The sequence below is a fragment of the Garra rufa genome, chromosome 21 (genome assembly GCF_049309525.1).
Source record: "Garra rufa chromosome 21, GarRuf1.0, whole genome shotgun sequence".
Classification (NCBI taxonomy): Eukaryota; Metazoa; Chordata; class Actinopteri; order Cypriniformes; family Cyprinidae; genus Garra; species Garra rufa.
Genome location: NC_133381.1, coordinates 32,288,280 through 32,309,105, shown reverse-complemented (window position 1 = coordinate 32,309,105; position 20,826 = coordinate 32,288,280). Strand labels below are relative to the sequence as shown.

Here is a 20,826-nt window from a genome sequence, read left to right as displayed (position 1 = left end):
GCGAGAGCACAATTTGAATTGTCTCTGCAAGACACTCTGGCATCGAGCAATAATGCAGGTTACCGCAATACGTAAGCAATTGTGGGAACCAATCAAATCGGTGTATCTGATGTAGGCGGGCCAGAGGCGAGCTAAGCTGATGATGACAGCACTGCGACGTCCGAATCATATAGTAAACTTTGAAAGATCGCTGTCGCTACAGATGAACAACAAGTTGTTTGAAACGGCTTTGGCCGCTACAATGAACGAGTTACACTTGGCTTTCCATATAAAAGAGGAACAGAAAACCGAAAACTCGAATCGTTCCTTTGCAAGAAGGACGTTTTTGCTGTTTTGCCGACTGGATACGGCAAGAGTTTAATCAATCAGTTCACGAGTTCACGCTTACATATAATTAGCAGGAGGATAGTAGTGCATGTTTGGCGTGCTGTCCGGTGAAGGGCTCCGAGGTCGGGAGTGGCCCGAACCCAGAGTGCGTTACCCCCCAATAGGAGTAGCGAGAACTCGGAGTGATGAGATGGGGTGGTGGAGGTTTACTGATAAACCATCGAGTGAATTGAGGTGAGTCAGCTGTATTTAAACCTATGGCGCTGATTGACTTGTGATGTTTACGCTAAGCATCTGACGCGCTTCTCCCGAACTTTGTTAATGAAACATCATTTAGCTCTGCTGGTAGCTAAGCGTGTATTGTTGTGATTGGTCGTGGCGTTATCCAATTGCGTGCAGTTAGAGCTTCAAATGCATGCTTGGTGCCGCCCCTCGAGTTAGGCAGTTTTCATTGCTCGATCCCAGACCCTTAATCTTAATAGATTAGGGTCTGGATTTTTCCAGGCTACCTCTGGGGGGATATCGCATTTTTTAAGGGCGTAAACGATTTTATAATGCACAGTTTTTCCACACATACGCACAATGTTTGTATCATACGATAGGCCTCATTCCAAACAAGAACCACTGCTGTCAATCAAATTGTTTGTTAAATGATTGAGATGTAAAAAACCTATTTTCGCAAACTAGTCCTAGGTTTTGGAAAAAAAAAAAAAAAAAAAAAAACACTGCAGTGCAATTCTCTGGACTCTCTAGGTCAATAATTCTCAAAAAATTAATTAAGTTAAAATGTGCCCTTTAGGAAGCTATAACGGGGTTGTTTAGAAAAGGGGCCAGTCTAAAACGCCCAAAAGCCTATAAAGCCTAAAAGAAAACTCAAAACTTCACAAAACCTAGTGAGCACATGTGACAGGTGATTTTAAACAAGCATGCAAAATGTAAGCGAAATCGGACCACAGCTGGCACTATAACAGTCATAAATGTTTAAAAAATAAAATCACATTTCCACTGTAAATTCCCTAGATTTGCCAAAAATTGTTTTAATCGTTGATTTAGGTGGTTACAGGCTTGCTAAATAATATGTAATGTCTTTTTTATATGATCTCAAATGCCAGTAATTGCTTCTTGCAGCTATATTTACATTTATAATTTCACTGTACACCTTAACCCATCATTAAACCTACTCATACCACCAAACCTTACCCATATACCACCTCAATAGCAGCAGAAGTGTTTTACAATACAATATGAACACAATAAGTACACTGTACTTATTTTGTTGCCACCTAATATAAAATGGGACCTATTTTTTATATTTGAAACAACATGCACTGATAAACTGTGCACAATGACACCAGGAACATTCTCAATTCAGATTTAATGTTGATGTTGCCATATCTCTATTTCACTTGCCTTTGTCCTTGACAGATATCTTCTCAAAACCTCAAATGAATACATGAATGCAAACCTTATCATTCAGACACAGTGACAGATACCATTTTGTAAACGAGTGGAAGGATGTATCACTGGTACTGAGTGTAAGACATGAACACACACACACACACACACACACACACACACACACAGCACTGCAGGATGAGACAGGAGCCAGGGCAGATTTAGTAAGGCTAAACAGACAGGCTTCAGCAGGGGGGTGACAGAGACCGCCACGCAGCACAACGGTTAGAGCTGCACTACAGGACACCACGCTCTGAAACAGAAAGCGCACCGCAGTTATTCAGCAAGGAAGCAAAGTGTCAGCCTCTCATAAGAGATGTCAGATGGCTACGCTTTCAGTAAGTGCTGTTGGCGTAGGTTTACAAACAGCAGAAATAAAGATAGTAGAGTGGAATTAATTTAAAGAGAACAAGATCTGACTTCTTTGTAAGCGGCAGAGGGTTAGTCGCTACTAGCCCATGAGGAAGCCTGTCTAGTTACCCTTAGCTGGTCTGAGTAACGGCCGTGATGGATCGTCTTCAATTAAAAGATGATATTTACTACCATCCTCCATCTCGCTGATGACCGTGTTACCATTGGCGACTCCTTGGTCCTTTTTCCCCGAAAAGTAGTTCTGAATGCTAGTGTTAAACCTAGCAAAAAAACAGACAGATATAAACCAACTAAACACAAAACAGTGATACTCAAAGTTTACCCAAATGTAAATAGTTTACAACCAGAATTAAAATTCTTATAATTTACTCACTACCAAGTCAAAGATGTTCATATATTTGTTTCCTCAGTCGAAAAGAAAGGTTTTTGAGAAAAACATTCTCCATATAGCAGACTTCAATGAGGATCAGCAGGTTGATGGTCCAAATTGCAGTTTCAAATAATTCTACATGATCCCAGCTGAGGAACAAGGGTCTTCTCTAGCGACACAATCTGTAATTTTCTAAAACAAAATTAAAAATTCATATACTTTTTAATCACAAATGCTCATATTGCACTAGCCTGACTTCAAGCATTACATAGTCATGTTGGAAGTACAGACCCAGGGTTTACAAAGAGAATGTGCAAAAAAGAGTCAAACAGCCTTTACAAAAATAGGTAAAACAAGGTAGACGATTTTGAAGTTGGAGGAGAAAATGAAAACCAAAGTCCACAGACAAAGAACTAACCATTCATTCCACTCTAGAGCTAGTGCAAGACAAGCATTTGTGGTTAAAAGTACAGATTTTATTTTATTTTTTTAGAAAATGACCAATTGTTTCGCTAGATAAGACCCTTATTCCTCGTGTAGAACACTTTGAAGCAGCATCAAAACCGCAATTTGGACCTTCAACCCACTGATTCCCATTAAAGTCCACTATGTGGAGAAAAATCCTGGAAGGTTTTCCTCAAAAATCTTTTTTCAACTGAAGAAAGAAAAACATTAACATATTGGATGACATGGGAGTAAATTGTCAGGAAATTTTTATTCTGAAAGTGAACTAATCCTTTAAATTTTCAGAAAATGTAATCACCCCATTGTTATCCAAGGTGTTCATGTCTGTCTTCAATCGTAAATAAATTATGTTTTTGGAGGAAAAACTTTCAGGATTTGTCTCCATATGAGTTTGAACTTCCAAAATGCAGTTTAAATACAGCTTCAAAGGGCACCAAATGATCCCAACCAAGGAAGAAAGGGTCTTAAAAAAATTGACAATTTATATACTTTTTAACCTCAAATTTATTCTGGTTCATGACAGTTAGGGTAAGTCGAAAAAGTCCCATCTCATGTTCTTCTCCAACTTCAAAATCGTCCTACATCGTTGTTTTACCTTTTTTTGTAAAAGGTGTTTGATCTTTGCATGTTAACTTTTGTAAACACTGGGTCAGTACTTCTTCAGTGATTGGAGGTTGGAGGAGAAAACGAGATGGGAGTTTTTCGACCTACCCTAAATGTCTTGAAACGGAACACACAAAGTTGACGCAAAGCTAGACAAGACAAGCATTTGAGGTTAAAAGTACATAAATTGTCAATTTGTTTTAGAAAATAGCCAATCGTTTCGCTATACAATACCCTTCTTCCTCGGCTAGGATTGTTTAGAGCCCTTTGAAGCTGCATTTAAACTGCATTTCGGAAGTTCAAACTCGGGCGGGGGCAACATAGAAGTCCACTATATGCAGAGAAATCCTGAAATGTTTTCCTCAAAAACAGTTTCTTTACGACTGAAGAAAGAAAGACATGCACATCTTGGGGTAAAACTATCTGTAAATTTGTGTTTTGGAAGTGAACTTCTTTAATGCAAAAAACTGATCATTTAAACAAGGCTAAACAGGTTTAATTAAAATAAACACAAAGATGTTTAAATAAATGAGTATACAAAACGAAGGTGGACTCACTTCATGATGACAATGTAGCCTAAGTACATAACAATCAGTATCAGACTCTCCCACCTGCAGAGACAGAGAAGGAAAAAGACGCTCCGATGTCTGCCTTCAACCAATCAGAATAAGGTCTACTCAAACAAAGGTTCACTTACCACACAATCTTTTCATCGTAAATAAACTGAAAGAAAAGTTCAGTCTGTGTAAGTATTCATGGAGTGACAGCAGATTTTCAGTCCATGTCTTAATTACATGCTCCACAGAGCTTAACAGTGACAACCCAGTATTTTTTTCATACATTTCCTTCACAGATATTTAAAAAAAAGGTGTTTAATTGAGACTTGAACTAAACCAGCGAGCCCTGAACAAAGAGAGAAGATGAACAAACTTTGATTTAAAGTTTTTGTTGTTGTTTTTAAAAGAGAGAGACAAAGATACAAGTATTTGTCTTTAGAACATGTTGTTCCAAACTCGTAAGACTTTCGTTCATCTTCGGAACAAAATTAAGATGTTTTTGATGAAATCCAAGAGCTTTCTGACCTTGCACAGACAGGAACGCAACTACCACGTTTAAGAACCAGAAAGATAGTAAAATACTCAATGTGACATCAGTGGTTTAACCATCATTTTATGAAGTTACGAGAATACTTATTCTATACTATACATATTCTTATAGCTTCATTGACTGTTAAACCCCTGATGTTACATGGACTATTTTAAAGGAACACTCCACTTTTTTTTGGAAATAGGCTCATTCTCCAACTCCCCCCGGGTTAATAAGTTGAGTTTTACCATTTTGAAATCCATTCAGCTGTTCTCCTGTTCTGGCGATATCACTTTTAGCATAGCTTAGCATAGATCATTGAATCCTATTAGACCAATAGCATCACGTTCAAAATTGACCAACGAGTTTCGATATTTGTCCTATTTAAAACTTGACTCTTCTGTAGTTATATCGTGTACTAAGACCGGTGGAAATGCAAAGCTTCAATTTTCTAGGCTGATAAGATTAGGAACTACACTTCCATTCCGGCGTAATAGTCAAGGAAGTTTGCTGCCGTAATAAGGCTGAAGCAGGAGCAGTAATACCACGCAGCACATGTGCAAATGCTAAACTAGCTGGGAACTAATTTCTGATAATACTCCGCCTGCTTCGGCCATATTACGGCAGCAAACTTCCTTTATTACGCCGGAATGGAAGTGTAGTTCCCAATCTTATCAGCCTAGAAACTCGCAGCTTTGCATTTCCACCGGTCTTAGTACACGATATAACTACAGAAGAGTCAAGTTTTAAATACAACAAATATGGAAACTCGTTGGTCATTTTTGAACGCGATGCTATTGGTCTAATAGGATTCAATGATCTATGCTAAGCTATGCTAAAAGTGATATCGCCAGAACAGGAGAACAGCTGAATGGATTTCAAAACTGTAAAAATCAACTTATTAACTCGGGGGGAGTTGGAGAATGAGCCTATTTCCAAAAAAAGTGGAGTGTTCCTTTAATGATGTCCTTACTACCTTTCTAGGCCTTGAATGTGTCAGTTGCATTGCGTCTTTGCAGGGACAAAAAGCTCTCAGATTTCATCAAAAGTATCTTAATTTGTGTTCTGAAGACAAACAAAGGTCTTACCGATTCGGAACAACATGAGTGTGAGTAGTTAATGACAGCATTTTTGGGTTAACTATCTCTTTAACTCTTTTATATGAGCAAATCTAAAACTACAACACAAAAAAGCAATAAAGTAATCCATTTTTTTTTTTTTTAAATCGAAATTTAAAAAATGCACAATACTGAAGTGGGATATTTTGTTCTGGGTGGTTACTGGCCCATTTAGAAACACTCTACTCAATAACGACATCAACTTCTACAAGCTTTGCAGACTTTTTTTTTTTTTTTTCCATAAAAGCTTCTAAACCATTGTTTACATCCGCAAAGCTCAGGGTACATCTGTCTTGAAAGGTTTTTACATTATTGCTAATTATAGTTTCTTTGTGGAGAAACTTAATGGCATTTTTACTTCCAGAACCTACTCCATTTTGCCATTTAGTTACTAGATCTCATTAGAATAATGACACTTACTGCAATAAGGGCGACCACAGATAAAATGTAGTAGATAGAGTCTCTGAACACAGCAAACTTGGTGAGAAAAACAACCTAGTGGGGAAAAAGAGAAAAGCTTTGTAAACAGAAGTCAACAAAAGCGACTATTTCTTGCTTTGTTAAATTTATCATGTCTACTATACCCTCAAGTCATGCCATAAGCCAAAAAAAAAAAAAAAAAAGTTTTGTTTCTCAAAAGACAAAAATACCACAGCGATGTGCTTTTAAAAGATTGTTCTTAGAACTCATTACACTAACCGAAGTATTTGCCTGAAAATCCTGTATTTAAAGTGGTAGAATTTTACATTGGATTTTTAGAAATGTTCTGAAATGAGTAAATGGGGAAAAAAGCAAGCCTGAAAAGTAATTTTCACATTGCGATTCCCAGATGAAAACATAAAGGTCAAGAGTGGCAGCAGCTCCAAATGAGGAAAGCTGTAATATAGAGCTCAGACACTCACCTGGCCCGCAAATATCCCACACACACCGATGATGCACAGGATGTTGAACACGGCTGAGCCCACTATGGTACCCATCCCCACATCTCCATGTGTTATGAACACACCTGCAAAACAAAGCAAGAGGGTTCTGATCCACAGCATCTGTTGACACATGAGTAATGCATATCCAAGCACCTGTACGTGTGGCTTACCAATTATAGAGGCAAACAGCTCGGGGGCGGAGCTTCCAGCTGCCATGAAGGTCGCTCCTGCTACATCTTCACTCAGGTGCAGTTTCTGATGGATGGGAGGAACATACAGAATCACACAGAGGATGTGCGGAGGTAATAATTAAAAGGTCTAAATAGACTTCGGAGATGTGTAAAACTGTAAGTGGGTTGTCTAAATGACAAGGAGCTCTTAAAGGAACAGTTCACTCTAAAATGATCTTACCCTTATTTTACTTTTTTCACTATGAACTGGAAAAGAGCAGCATGAATGTAATAATAAAAAGAGTAATATTGTGAAATATTGATACAATTTAAAAACAATGTTTTTAATATTTTAAATTTTAAAGGATTAGTTCACTTCCAGAACAAAAATGTACAAATAATGTAATCACCACCATGTCAACCAAGATGTTCATGTCTTTCTTTCTTCAGCCATTAAGAAATTTAGTTTTTAATATAATGGATATATCTGGTGCTCCCAAGTTTGAACTTTTCGACATACCCCAACTGTATTGACCCGGATCACACAGACTACGCATGAGAGATGGGACAAGATGAGCATTTGAGGTTAAAAAGTATAGAAATTGTCAATTTGTTTCAAAGATAACCGATCGTTTTGCTAGATAAGACCATTCTTCTTCGGCTGGGATCGTTTAGAGCCCTTTGAAGCTGCATTTAAACTGCATTTTGAAAGTTCAAACTTGGGGGCACCATACAAATCCATTGTATGGAGAAATCCTGAAATGTTTTCCCCAAAAAACAATTTCATCACAACTGAAGAAAGAAAGACATGAACATCTTGGATGACAAGGGGGTGAGTACATTATCTGTAAATTTTAGAAGAAGTCGCTAATGCTCATCAAGGCTGCATTTATTTGATCAAAAATACAGACTAAAAACAGTAATATTGTAAAATGTTATTACAATATAAAAAGTTACTATTTTAATATACTTTAAAATGTACTTTATTCCTGTGATGCAAAGCTGAATTTTAACCCGCCATTATTCAAGTCTTAAGCGTCACATGATCCTTCGATAATATGCTGATTTATTATCAATGTTTGCAGCAGTTGTGCTGCCAAATATTTTTTGGAACCTGTGATACTTTTTTTCCAGGATTCTTTGATAAAAAATAAAAATAAAAAAATAAAAAGTAAAAAGGAACAGCATTCTTTCAAAATATAAATCTTTTCTAATAATATAAAAGTCTTTGCTATCACTTTTTAACAGTCTTTGTTATCACTTTTTTTTGCTATCACTGAATAAAAGTATTAATTTCTCTTCAGTTTTGAAAATTTACTGACCCCAAACTTTTGAACGGTAGGGTATATTATTAGAAAAGATTTCCATTTGAAATAAATGCTGTTCTTTTTAACTTTTTATTCAAAGTATCCTGAAACAAAAAGGATCACAGGTTCCAAAAAAAAATTAAGCAGCACAACTGTTTCCATCATTGATAATAAATCAGCATATTAGAATGATTTCTGAAGGATCATGAGACTCTGAATACTGGAGTAATGATGCTGAAAATTCAGCTTTGATCACAGGATTACTTTTTTCTGTATTTTTGATCAAATAAACAGCCTTGATGAGCATAAGAAGCTTCTTTAAAACATTAAAAATCTTACTGATCCCAAACTTTTGAATGGCAGTGTATGAGACTCACTTGCGGTATTTTTGGTCCCTAATGGGGTCAAAACTGTCACTGTCATTACATTTCAAACAGCTGCATAAAAATACTTCTTCAGAAATTTTTGTGTTACACCACAAAAGGTTTCATACATAAGTAAATAAATTACAATTCACAATGGGTAAATAAATTGAGTAAACTATTTCTTTAAGGATTGCTATATAGGCTGGTTTAATAGTCATGTTGACCAGACAATAAGCAGGTACATTTTTTTAGGGATATTCTGACACTAAATGCTGACAGATATTCAAAAAATAATAATAAATCAGTTGAATAACTATAACCTTTATTGATGGATTTTAAAGGATTATGCATAATAAGAACATTGCTCGCGTCAGGCGATTTGAAGTCGGACTGTAATTTATCTTGAAATTTATTGTAGAAGATGGTGAATTCATTAAAAAGACAGTGCTTTGATGGTTAAGCGTGCTGTTAGCATGCTAAAAATTTCTCTAAGAAATTGCATCTCTAATTTAATCCCCTTTAAAGCACTGCCTATTAAAAAAAAAATATACAAAAAAATAGATTTTTAAAATGTTCTTCAAAATGGTTCTTTTAAGAACTGTTCAATGAAAGGTTCTTCTATCTATGACATCACAGCAAAAACAGCCTTTTGGAGCCTTTATTTTTAAGAGTGCAGTATGTAGCTTAACAGGAACGTGTTGGAAATTCTAGGTTTAGAAGAACAGGTGATTCTGGGAACTGAAAGTTCATTGTTACAACAGTACAATTCTTCTCACCTCACAGATCTTCTCTAGAGAGGTCACAAAGTAGTCGTCACAGACAATAGCAAGGGCCAGAAACATGTATAGAGCCTGAAATGGGAAACACAAACCGCAATAAATCCCTTAAAGAAAGATGAAAATGAAATGCATCATAACAAACGTGCAGAAATAATTTGAGATGTCTAAGGCCCAATCCCAATTCTATTTTTTACCCCTTCGCCTACCCCTCGCCCCTTCCCCTTGTCCCTTGAAACAAAGTGTAAAGGGGAAGGGCTAAAATATTTCCCCTAAGAAATGGGACACCACTACAACACTGTAATACGTCATCATAGGTTGTCGCTAGTTCCTAATGTTACGTCAGAGGACATGCGCAGATGTTTATCACTCATTCCAAGATGTCAAAATGTTGTCATGTTACAAAAAGTACAAATGTACGGTGTACGCACCGTTCATTCACATGTGGCCGTAAGCAAAACAAACAACGCATTATCACATGCGCGGCAAATTGCTAATCAGTGTAGTGGTGCCTGGAGAAGTATATATGCTTCATTTGTGAATTTCGTTTTGAACTTTTTATTTGAACGCATTCGTTTTCTGTATCCTTGGACTAAAATGTTTACAGGGGTTCACTGGTTTAAGAAATTTCTGATCGTAAAAATCAGCTTCTTTTTATTTGTAAGGTATCGTTTTTATTATTATGTACTGATTTAAATTACTGGTGCGGTGAGCGGGCGCAGGTGCATTAGGCGCAATCATTAAATACATTTCAAAGCAAGCCGGCTCCACGGTCCTGACTGCATCATCACTGCCTTTATTGGGTGTTTTGAGCGAATATTTACATTTATTCACATGACTGGATGTGGTGGACTGCCATGATTTTGGCGAATGCAGGACACTGAATAATGCGCATCAGAGGGGATTTAAAAAGTGGAAGTGTGTATACACCGTATACCGCGTATACCACACCTACACCACCGTTGCAAATTGCCGTGCCACTGGTCTTTCATGTTTCTAACATGCAGTCAAGTGTATATGACATAAAAATATATTTTGTAATATCGTGTAAGTATCAGTGCTATCTGCTAGCAAACTTTAGCGATTTTTTTGCAAACGTTTATTTACAAAACAACACCATAAACACAAACACAAGATTGAAGGTAATAAACATATAATGAAACATTGTCATGAAAATCCTTATTAAAGGCAAAAATTACTTATATTTACGAGTCTGCTTGCTCGAGTGAGCAGCCATGTTGGAAATTTCTCTTAGCCCTTCGTTTGAAGTGAGGTCCTGAAAAATCTTCGTTTGGAGGGCTATCTGGCCCTTCCCCTTACCCCTACCCCTCCAACCAAAAGAGAAATGAGACACCCCTACCCCTTCACGTGAACGCGCCAAACGGAGGGGTAGGGCTAAGTGTAGGGGTAAGGGGTAGAATTGGGATTGAGCCTAAGTGGACTTCTGCTCTTTAAGCATGTGTTGACAGGGTGGCTTCAGCACCGTGAACCCAATGGAGAACTCAAGACCGATCATAAATGACGGCGAGAGCTGACAAACTATTTATAATTGTCATAAAATTCTCAGACAAGCACCATTTATCCTGGATGACAAGGTCAAATGGTGAGCAAGGCTAGATGTTGATTGACGTACACACACAAAGTTCTCCTACCGCAAATATGTGTAGCAGTACAGCTCCTTGCGTACGCTGTCTGTTGGTGAATATATCCCGGGGGAACTCGTGGATGGCTGCATTGAAAATGAGAAAGAAAAAGTCACTTTGGTGCAAGTTGTCACTTTCCATAAAAATGATCCAAATAAAAACCTGATGGTACAGTCCGTAAAACCAGATCTGCATGAGATTCCAAGGAACGATTGGAATGTGTGGGCAACAGAATATAAATCACGCCCTAGGGACAAGCAACTTCATCATAATGAAGGAAAAAAAATACATTGTATATGTAGTATACATGGTCACCAGTGCATGGGACTGCATTTGTTATTTCACACACTGACATTCACCACAGCCAAGGGTACGCTCAATTTAGTTATAGGAAAGAAAATTACTGATGCATGATAGCATGTAGTCTCAGCGAGGCAATTCAGAGGTGCATCCAATATGGAGTTTTCCTAGTGAGACATTTCACGCTCTTCACCTAGTATCCTTGGCTTTCTCTGGGTGAGCTGGACTAGGTAAGTAATGTGGATTTCTGCAGCCCATTTCAACACCATATTCTAGAAAAGCAGCATATTTGTATTGTTCCTCAAACAAGTTTTGATCCAACTTTTTGTGACTGTCAGACAGTAGCTATAGGGCTGACCTTGACTAAGTATTTTTCTGGTCGACTAGTAGTCATTCAGTTTTAAGCATTAGTCGACTAATAGTCACACGTTTATTAATAAACCATATAAATCATAATAATGAGCCTTTAATTGCCTACACAGCCTAATAAGCACTCAAGCGCACAAAAAAAGCTTGCCACAGTGCACCGGGAGATATAATTATAAAAGTGTCAGGAAAAAAACAGCAAAGAGACTGCATTAACGGTTTAATAAGTTACTGATAAACTAGTGCTTTCTTTGTTTTTCGTCTTAAGAGATTAAGTCGGCGACACTGACTCGTCATCTCCGCAGTAATAATATAATAATCAGAGAATATTTGTTTTGTAATTGAATTGGTTTATTTAAAAGTAGACATTTCACGCTCTGTAGATACATTTTTCATGTCTGTAAGGCAAGTATACAGAGTTTCAATTTTCGCATTCAAGTTCTCAGAGACAGACGGCAGAAAGCGCATCCTTTTTGCTTTATTTATTTTACAAAAGTGCAATGTTTCGTTGTTAGTCTGAGGGCATACAAATAAATGTAGTGATGTGCCATGAATGAATGTTTCATATGGATTAAAAATCTGAGAATATTTGTTCTCTATTTGAATTGGTTCATTTAAAAAAGTGCATCCTTTTTGCTTAATTATTTTACAAAAGCGCAAAGTTTCGTTGTTAGTCTGAGTGCATACAAATAAATGTAGAGTCTTTACAGATTCGAAAGATGCATTACTTTAGGAGTAGCATAAGCTTCATTGAGAATATGCTAACCACACGAGAACCAAGTTTTGTTTACAGTAGGGATGCAACGATACCATTTTTTCAAAACTGATCCGATACCAAAAATTCTGAGTATCGGCCGATACCGATACCAGGCCGATATCAGTGGGGGTATTTTACCTTCAAAACTAAAGAATGTATACAATTCACTTTGTCATTAAGATTTATTTGTTTTAGGTAAAGAAAGAAATACCAAATCTGCTGGCACATTGTTGGATAAAAAAAGGGGGGGGGGGGGAGAGAGACATGCATGAGTGCAATCAAATTCATAAATTCATATTAAGATTAATGTTTTAAAAATAACATTTGAAAACAGAAATATTACAGATATAAATAACTGAACAGATCTGCCAGCAGATGGCGGCAAGACACTGATTTAATTACTTAATCATTTCATTGATTTGATTCATTTGAACGGATGGTTCATTCAGAAATAAAGCAAGTGACTCTCTGTTTGAATGGGAAATTGAATCATTTCACTAGATTCGTTTAAAAACGCACGTTCATTCATAAACGAAACACCGCTGTGTTTGAGTGGAGATGAGCAGCGGCTCAGTTGTGACTTGTTTCAGATTACTTTTGACGACGAAATAGAGCAAAATCAGGCAATAGTGTTATAGTCAGACAATGAAAGTCATTTAATAATAACTTCTTAATTAATATCTCATTTACAAAGTATTTACAAAGAAAGTATTAAAAGCTGTCATTCGGTTCGCAAAGTCCTTGTGTTCTTTTGCGTGATGCTTTTGAAGATGCTTGATTAAATTTGTGGCGTTGTAATTCGAAACACTACTTCAACCTCTTGAAACTTTGGCTTTGCAAATAGTACAATTTGCAGTGCTACTAGATGCTGTATCAAGAGTAAAATATTTCCAGATCAGGGACATGTTTACCGCGCTGAGGTACAGTAGACTTTGCATATGAAAGTTCCCTCTGAACTCGCCTGTCACACTCAGGTCACATGTGGTTGTGTAAGCAGCGCAATATATTGTAAATGTATTTTATTTTTAAGGCAATGTTTTAAAATAATTGTGTTCTTGTATGAATTATAGTTTTTACAGTAGACCATTATTTCTTGCTATTTATTTAATCAAACTCTGGTAACGGATTTGGATCGGTCACGCATCACCGATATCCGATCCATTCAAAAAGCTTGGATCGGCGTCGATACCGATCCAGAGTATCGGATCGATGCAACCCTAGTTTACAGCATAGGAAAACCAGTCTCCTCTTGGTTTACAGTGAAATACTCCAAAAATTATTTTTTTTTTTTTTACAAATGCTTCTCTCTGCTTCCTCACTCGCCTCCACTGGAACGCCACTCTCTCTTGAATGAGCGTACAACAAGGGGAAACTTAAGATCAAGTTTTAAATATTGATTTTTTCTTTTACACAAACACATCCAATTGCTTCAGATGGCCTTTATTACCCCCGAAGCCATGTGGAGAACTTTTTATAATGGATGGATGGATGGATGCACTTTATTGGACTTCAAAATCTCAAAAGCCATTCACTGTCATTATAGCTTGAAACTCAGACTGTATTCATCTGAAAAAAGAATGTCATATACACTTAGGATGGCTTGAGGGTCAGTAAACCATGGGGTAATTTTCATTTTTGGGTGAACTGTCCCTCTGTCCCACAAAAATGTATCTTGTGCTTTTGCTTAATTCAAGATAAATGTGACCCTGGACCACAAAACCAGTCTTAAGTCGCTGGGGTATATTTGTAGCAATAGCCAAAAATACATTGTATGGGTCAAAATTAATGATTTTTCTTTTATGTCAAAAATCATTAGGAAATTAAGTAAAGATCATGTTACATTAAGCTTTTTTGTAAAATTCCTACTGTAAACCTATCAAAATGTAATTTTTGATTAGTAATATGCATTGCTAAGAACTTAATTTGGACAACCTTAAAGGTGATTTTCTCAGTATTTTGATTTTTTGCACCCTTAGATTCCAGATTTTCAAATAGTTGTATCTTGGCCAAATATTGTCCTATCCTAACAAACTATACATCAATAGAAAGCTTATTTATTGAGCTTTCATGTGATGTATATATCTCAGTTTTGTAAAATTTAACCTTATGACTGGTTTTGTGGTCCAGGGTCACAAATAATAACTAGTACATAAATGGTACAAATGTTTACTTACCCATTAAATTGCCCATTTCATCTGAAATCTCTCTTATAGGCTCATATTTTGCTTCAAATATTTAAAAGTTAAATAGATTGGTCTGCATTTTACATTTCTTATTAAGCTTAAGCAGGAGCTAAAATCAACAACAGACTTTTCAGCTATTTGCATTTATCAGTAGGGGCATTACAGATTTGTGCAAAACTTTTGCAAGTTTTATAATTGTCAATAAAAAAAAAAACTTGTGAAATTACAGCGTTTCCATGTTATGCGACTAAAATGTAGGCATCTATCTTTGCAGAAGAAGTGCGGAGAGCCACTTCTGGGACGTTTCTGAAATTAAAACGAGCCACAGCGGCTGGTATAAACACAAGCATTGACTACAGTGGCCACAGTTATCCAAGCTTTAATTGAATAAGCCCCTTATTCAATAATTGTGCAGTCAATGTTTGTGTAAGCGGCAACATGAGGTGTTTAAGACTACAGTATATTAAAGAATGATCATGTGACTGCAGTTTAGCAAATTATTCTTTTTTCGAAATGCCTGAAAAACCACCTCATGCGAGCCTAAAAACTTTTTCGCAATATATGGGAGTTTTCACGAAATTGACGCGTTTCCATTAGCCATAATTTCAGTTTGTGCAATTTGAAGGGTAATGGAAATGCAGCTAGTGTAATTTTTCCATTTTTATAGTTCCACTATAATACAGACAAGGCAAGTTACCACACTAGTCTAAAGTTAACACATAGGGGTTAAGACCTAAACTGTTAAAGTTTATTGCCTGGCTCTGTCTACTAAATGACTCACTGTAACCATGATTTATGTTTCTGACAAAAACTATAGCGATGAATCCAAAATCCTTTTCTGTGACGATTGACATTATGCCACAAATGCTGTTGCTAGAGCTTAACTTCATATGGAACCCAGAACATTCCTTTAAATCTGGTTTATATGCCTCCAAGGCCTTCTGTTAGTGCAATCTCACTAAACGTCAAAACCGCCACAAACACATGGCAGGGCAGGTCACACGTCAGTACATTCTGTCATGGCAGCCCTTTTTGTGACCCGGGCAGCCCTGTAGGTCAAATAATCCCCAATGGCACAAGATGCTGCCTGTCAGGGCCGCACTAATGAAGCTCACAACATAAATCAACAAAATGCCATAATCTATACAGTCACCTTCCCCTCTAAAGCTAATGAGTTTAACACTTTCCGTGGAGACTTGCCACCCCCAAGTCAGATATGGCACGGACCCTCCTTCATATGCAAGACTGAGACTTTTACTGTCCTTCAGAGCAAATACCAGTAACGAAAAATACCTGCTGTGTAAAAGCATCAAAAAATGCTTAAAAATCTTCTACTGCAACCTCATTTTTCAGTCTGAAGAGCTCATTAAAACACTCGTGGCATTAATAGCTCTTCCCGTTAAGAAGCGATCTGTTATAAATGACGGCAATTGTGGCGTGATGTTTTATCATCACAACCACCAGCCATTTCCATTGCTGTTATCTGTAGGGTTGAGAAAAATGAAGAATCCCAACAGGTTTTATCTATCAAGCGGAAGAGAGTTGTTGGTGCCCCGATCACATTTCCCTTCCCACAGCTCGCCCCTCCCATAACACATGAGAAGGAGGAGAGGACACCCTCAAGGTCGTCTCCTGAGAGAAGCCACCGGGCACATGGAGTGTCATCCCCAGACTAACACACGTACACTCAAAATACACATACACTAGACTCACAGCAGCCACATATGTGACCCTGGACCACAAAACCAGTCTTAAGTCGCTGGGGTATATTTGTAGCAATAGCCAAAAATACATAGTATGGGTCAAAATTATTGATTTTTCTTTTATGCCAAAAATCATTAGGAAATTAAGTAAAGATCATGTTCCATGAAGATTTTTTGTAAAATTCCTACTGTAAGCATATCAAAATGTAATTTTTGATTAGTAATATGCATTGTTAAGAACTTAATTTGGACAACTTTAAAGGTGATTTTCTCAGTATTTTGATTTTTTTGCACCCTCAGATTCCAGATTTTCAAATAGATGTATCTCGGCCAAATATTGTCCTATCCTAACAAACCATACATCAATAGAAAGCTTATTTACTGAGCTTATGGTGTATACATCTCAGTTTTGTAAAATTTAACCTTATGACTGGTTTTGTGGTCCAGGGTCACATATAAGAGAACTGAACTGGAGAATTTTTTTTTTTTGTCAAAAGGAAGTGGCCTGTGACCACCTTGCCTATAGGGTGTTGCTTCTTCATTAGGCCACATGATTTCAAGTAGGGATGCACTGAAATGAAAATTCTCAGCCAAAGCTGAACAAAATTACACACTGGGACGAAGGCAGATAACCGAACATTTTTTTTATTATATTTTTAAGAACAACAGTAAAATTACAATACTTACAATACTAACATTTATAAATGTTGACTTATTTTTGGCGGAAACCCGCAAGACCACCTTAGTACTACAAAGTACTACTTTTTACACTGCAAAAAAGGCTTGTCTTACTTAGTATTTTTGTCTTGTTTCTAGTCAAAATGTGTAAAAATTATTAAATTGATATGCATTTACTAGATGAGCAAAATGACGTAAGATATTTAGTCTTGTTTCCGGGGGTGGGGAGGGGTATCTGCCAGTGGGGTAAGTAAAATATTCTTAGAACAAGAGTATTTTATAGCGATCTGTCAATCCACATTAAACTGCACCAAAACAGCTTTGATTGTTTGAATAATGCATTAAAATGGATAGAATTTGATCTAAGAAAATCTAAGAATGGTTTCGTATTAAAATTAACAAATCTTATTGTGATTTATTTGATGGTAGGTGCACTACAATGTTCCATTCTTTAACTGAAAACAGGCTAGACTAATCAATTCTTGGGAGTTAAAATCGGTACTGTTTCGTAAAAAAGAGAATCGATTAAAATTCGATTTTAACATTTTTTTTTTTACCCACCCCTAGTCCAAAGTAACATTAAACCTCAATGACTTTCATTGTATGGACGAACGTTTATGTTTTTAATATTCTCTCATAATTTTGATCCATTTTGAGAGACTTCAATGTATACTTTTATCAGTTCATGCATTCCCTGGAAATCGAACCCATGACTGGCATTTCTAGCACCATGCTACACTCAAGCCCGAAATTATTCATACCCCTGGCAAATTCGGACTTAAAGTTACTTTTATTCAACCAGAAATTTTTTGATTAGAAATGACACAGATGTGTCCCAGAAGATAACAAAACGATGTACAGGAGGCATCATTGTGGAAAAAATTACTCCCCTTTTATTTAAATTTGAACAAAAAGTGGCATGTCCAAAATTATTCATACCCTTCTCAATAATCAATAGAAAAGCCTTTATTGGCCATTACAGCAATCAAACGCTTCCTATAACTGCTGACCAGCTTTTTGCATGTCTCCACTGGTATTTTTGTCCATTCATTTCAGAGCCCAGATTCATCAGGATGGCCTTGGTGGTGAACCTTGGGTTCTTTTTAACCTCTCTCACTATCCTCCTGGCCAGCACAGGCACTGGTGTTACTTCCACGTTCTCTGAATTTTTTCACAGTGCGGAACGTCTTGTATTTTTTAATAATACTTTGCACTGTAGCCACTGGAACTTTAAAACATTTAGATATGGGCTTATAACTCTTTCCTGACTTGTGAGTAGCCACAATGGTCCTCAGTGTGCTCCTTTGTCTTAGCCATGACAGTCCACAAACCAACAGCACAGAGCTTCTGTTTTTCGCCTGTTGAGTTGATTAAAACAGCTGTTCCCAATGAATCAGGGTAATTAGGATGCTTTAGAACAGCTTGGACTATTTGGAATGGTATAGAACTTTGGATTTTCCCATAGACTGTGACAGTTTGCAAAGGGTATGAATAATTTTGGACATGCCACTTTTTGTTCAAATGTAAATAAAAGCTGAGAAATATTTTTTTCCACAATGATGCCTCTTGTACATCTTATTATCTTTTGGGAGAAGCCTGTGTCATTTCCGGTCAAAAAAAAAAAAACTTGCTGGTTGAATAAAAGTAACTTTAAGTCAGAATTTGCCAGGGGTATGAATAATTTCAGGCTTGACTGTATATTCACTAAAAGTCCATGCTATCAAAACCTATATAACATCAAATACTAAAAAAAAAAGACACTGTAAAAGTATACTGCCCTCCAAAGGCAAAGCGCAGTAACTACACATTTGGTCAAAATTGAGTTAAGGCTTAAAATGGACATTGTGACAACTGTTTTGTCTCGTGGCAAAGTCTCCTGGTTTAATTTTGTCCTGTTTCGGAGAAATGAGAGTGTTGTTTCAGAGAAACGAGAGTGTTTGACTAGCTGTCAAAAACTTTAAAGGCATTTTTCTCAGTTTCAGTGTTCGCGTAGTTACTGCACTTTGCCTTTGGAGGGCAGTATAGACAGAGGAGTTCAATACAAGTCAAATTTCATTTAGGCTTTTATTCATATATAAACAATAATCAACATACATAAAGCTCATCAAATACTGTAAACATGGAAGTGTAACCATGTTTGCTAGACACACGAGAACAAATGAGATTTATGGAAAACATGTATATAAACATGAGCAAATATAATTTAATATTAGCTGATATGCATGATAAAACAATCTTCCAGAAGTGCTGCTTCTGCAGGATGGGAACACATGAGGTATTCAGCAGGACCTGCTGTTTGTTGACACTGGAAGTTGTTTTTCTCCAGGTTGATGCACTTGTGCGAAGCATCGCAATCTCTTGCAGGTAAATCCATTAAAGTCCTTAGGAGCTCCGGCACACTGCATCAATTATTAATGATAGTACCATTAAAAACAAACTCTCTCTGTCTCTGTGGGCATCATGACAGTATTTTAAGGTGGAGGCTTTGTCAGTGTCTCCATACAAATGGCGAACAACATACAATACAATTCAGTACAACATACATACAACATACAATTATCTGCTGTATGAACAGCATATAATCTGGGCTACTGTGGAGAACCATCTCAGGTAGAGTGAGACAGTATGTGCTTTGTTGTCTCCTGTCATCTGATGACCTTATCCATCAGCGTCTGTCCTGATGTGAACACACATGGCAGGACCAGCGACTCGCAGTTGGATATACCGAGCTGAGCTAGGTGTGCGTGTGTATCAGCGTAGCCTGTTAGAATTGCTTCCTGATGCCAAAACGAAAAAGGAGGGCAGTGCCTCCTCAAAATATTGGATAAAAAAAAAAAAAAAAAAAAAAGTAAAACAATGCCAATATTACAAAATATAACATTAGAAGTATATAAAATCACTAAATCAAGTTACAGTAAGAGTCCGTATCTCTCTGGCTTCCCCTGAGCCCATTGACTTTTAACAGACCTTCTAAAGTGTGTGACGAGTTTGGTGGGGGGTAAATGAGAATGAATGGGGGGAAAGTCACGTAAGAGGAGGCCATGCCTCCATCGCGATATGATTAAATATGACTGGTTGTGATCAGCTGTTTGATTCATGGCATAAATCCTGCCTCGTGTTCATGCGCGTTCTGTATTTGTGAATCATTGTGAACGAACAATATAATGCTGTTAATGGGAAGACAAATAAAAAAAGTTCACTTAGATATAACCACTTTGTTACATCAAAATAAGCATGAAAACATGATCTGTGGGAGTTTTTAGTGAGTATTTAGCTGGGTGAAATTTAAGGTAAATCTGATTTAAGTCTCTCCATTTCTGATATTCAGAATCTGCTAAATGTTATTTTACCAAATTAAGAGAAATCATACAAAATTCATGTTATATTTTATTTAGTACTGACCTGAATAAGATATTTCACATAAAAGTGGTTTACATAGTCCACAAGATAATATAGTTAAATTTATAAAAATGACCCCGTTCAAAAATTTACGCACACTTACTACTGTTGTTACCTGAATGATCCACTTTTTTGTTTTTTGTTTAGTCCCTTGTTTGTCCCGAACAGTTAAACTGCCTGCTGTTCTTCAGAAAAATCCTTCAGGTCCTACAGATTCTTTGTTTGTTTTTTTAGCATTTTTGGTGTATTTGAACCCTTTGAACCTTCTGAATTTGAAGATCAGGGTAAATTTTACTTATTTTGTCTTCTGGGAAACATGCAAGTATCCACTGTAGCTTCTAGGGCAGTACTAAATGAAAAAAAAAAAAAAAGATTTAGGCAAAAAAGAAAATTTGAAATTCTGTTCAAAAGTTTACACCCCCTGAGCAGTCAATTTAAACATCACAACTAATTTTTTATT

At 36.8% G+C, this 20,826-nt stretch overlaps 1 protein-coding gene across 2 annotated transcripts in view; it reads right to left on the bottom strand.

The window, feature by feature from the left end:
- slc24a4a (solute carrier family 24 member 4a) overlaps window positions 1–20,826 on the bottom strand; it is a 56,293-nt gene that overhangs the window by 10,746 nt on the left and 24,721 nt on the right. For both annotated transcript variants that reach the window (XM_073826421.1, XM_073826422.1), the window contains exons 3-10: window positions 10,990–11,066; window positions 9,338–9,412; window positions 6,890–6,974; window positions 6,699–6,802; window positions 6,217–6,291; window positions 4,290–4,315; window positions 4,150–4,203; window positions 2,326–2,414 (exon numbers count right to left, since the gene is read on the bottom strand). In XM_073826421.1, the coding sequence (XP_073682522.1) occupies window positions 2,326–2,414; window positions 4,150–4,203; window positions 4,290–4,315; window positions 6,217–6,291; window positions 6,699–6,802; window positions 6,890–6,974; window positions 9,338–9,412; window positions 10,990–11,066 (585 nt within the window). The remainder of the gene's footprint in view (window positions 1–2,325; window positions 2,415–4,149; window positions 4,204–4,289; window positions 4,316–6,216; window positions 6,292–6,698; window positions 6,803–6,889; window positions 6,975–9,337; window positions 9,413–10,989; window positions 11,067–20,826) is intronic.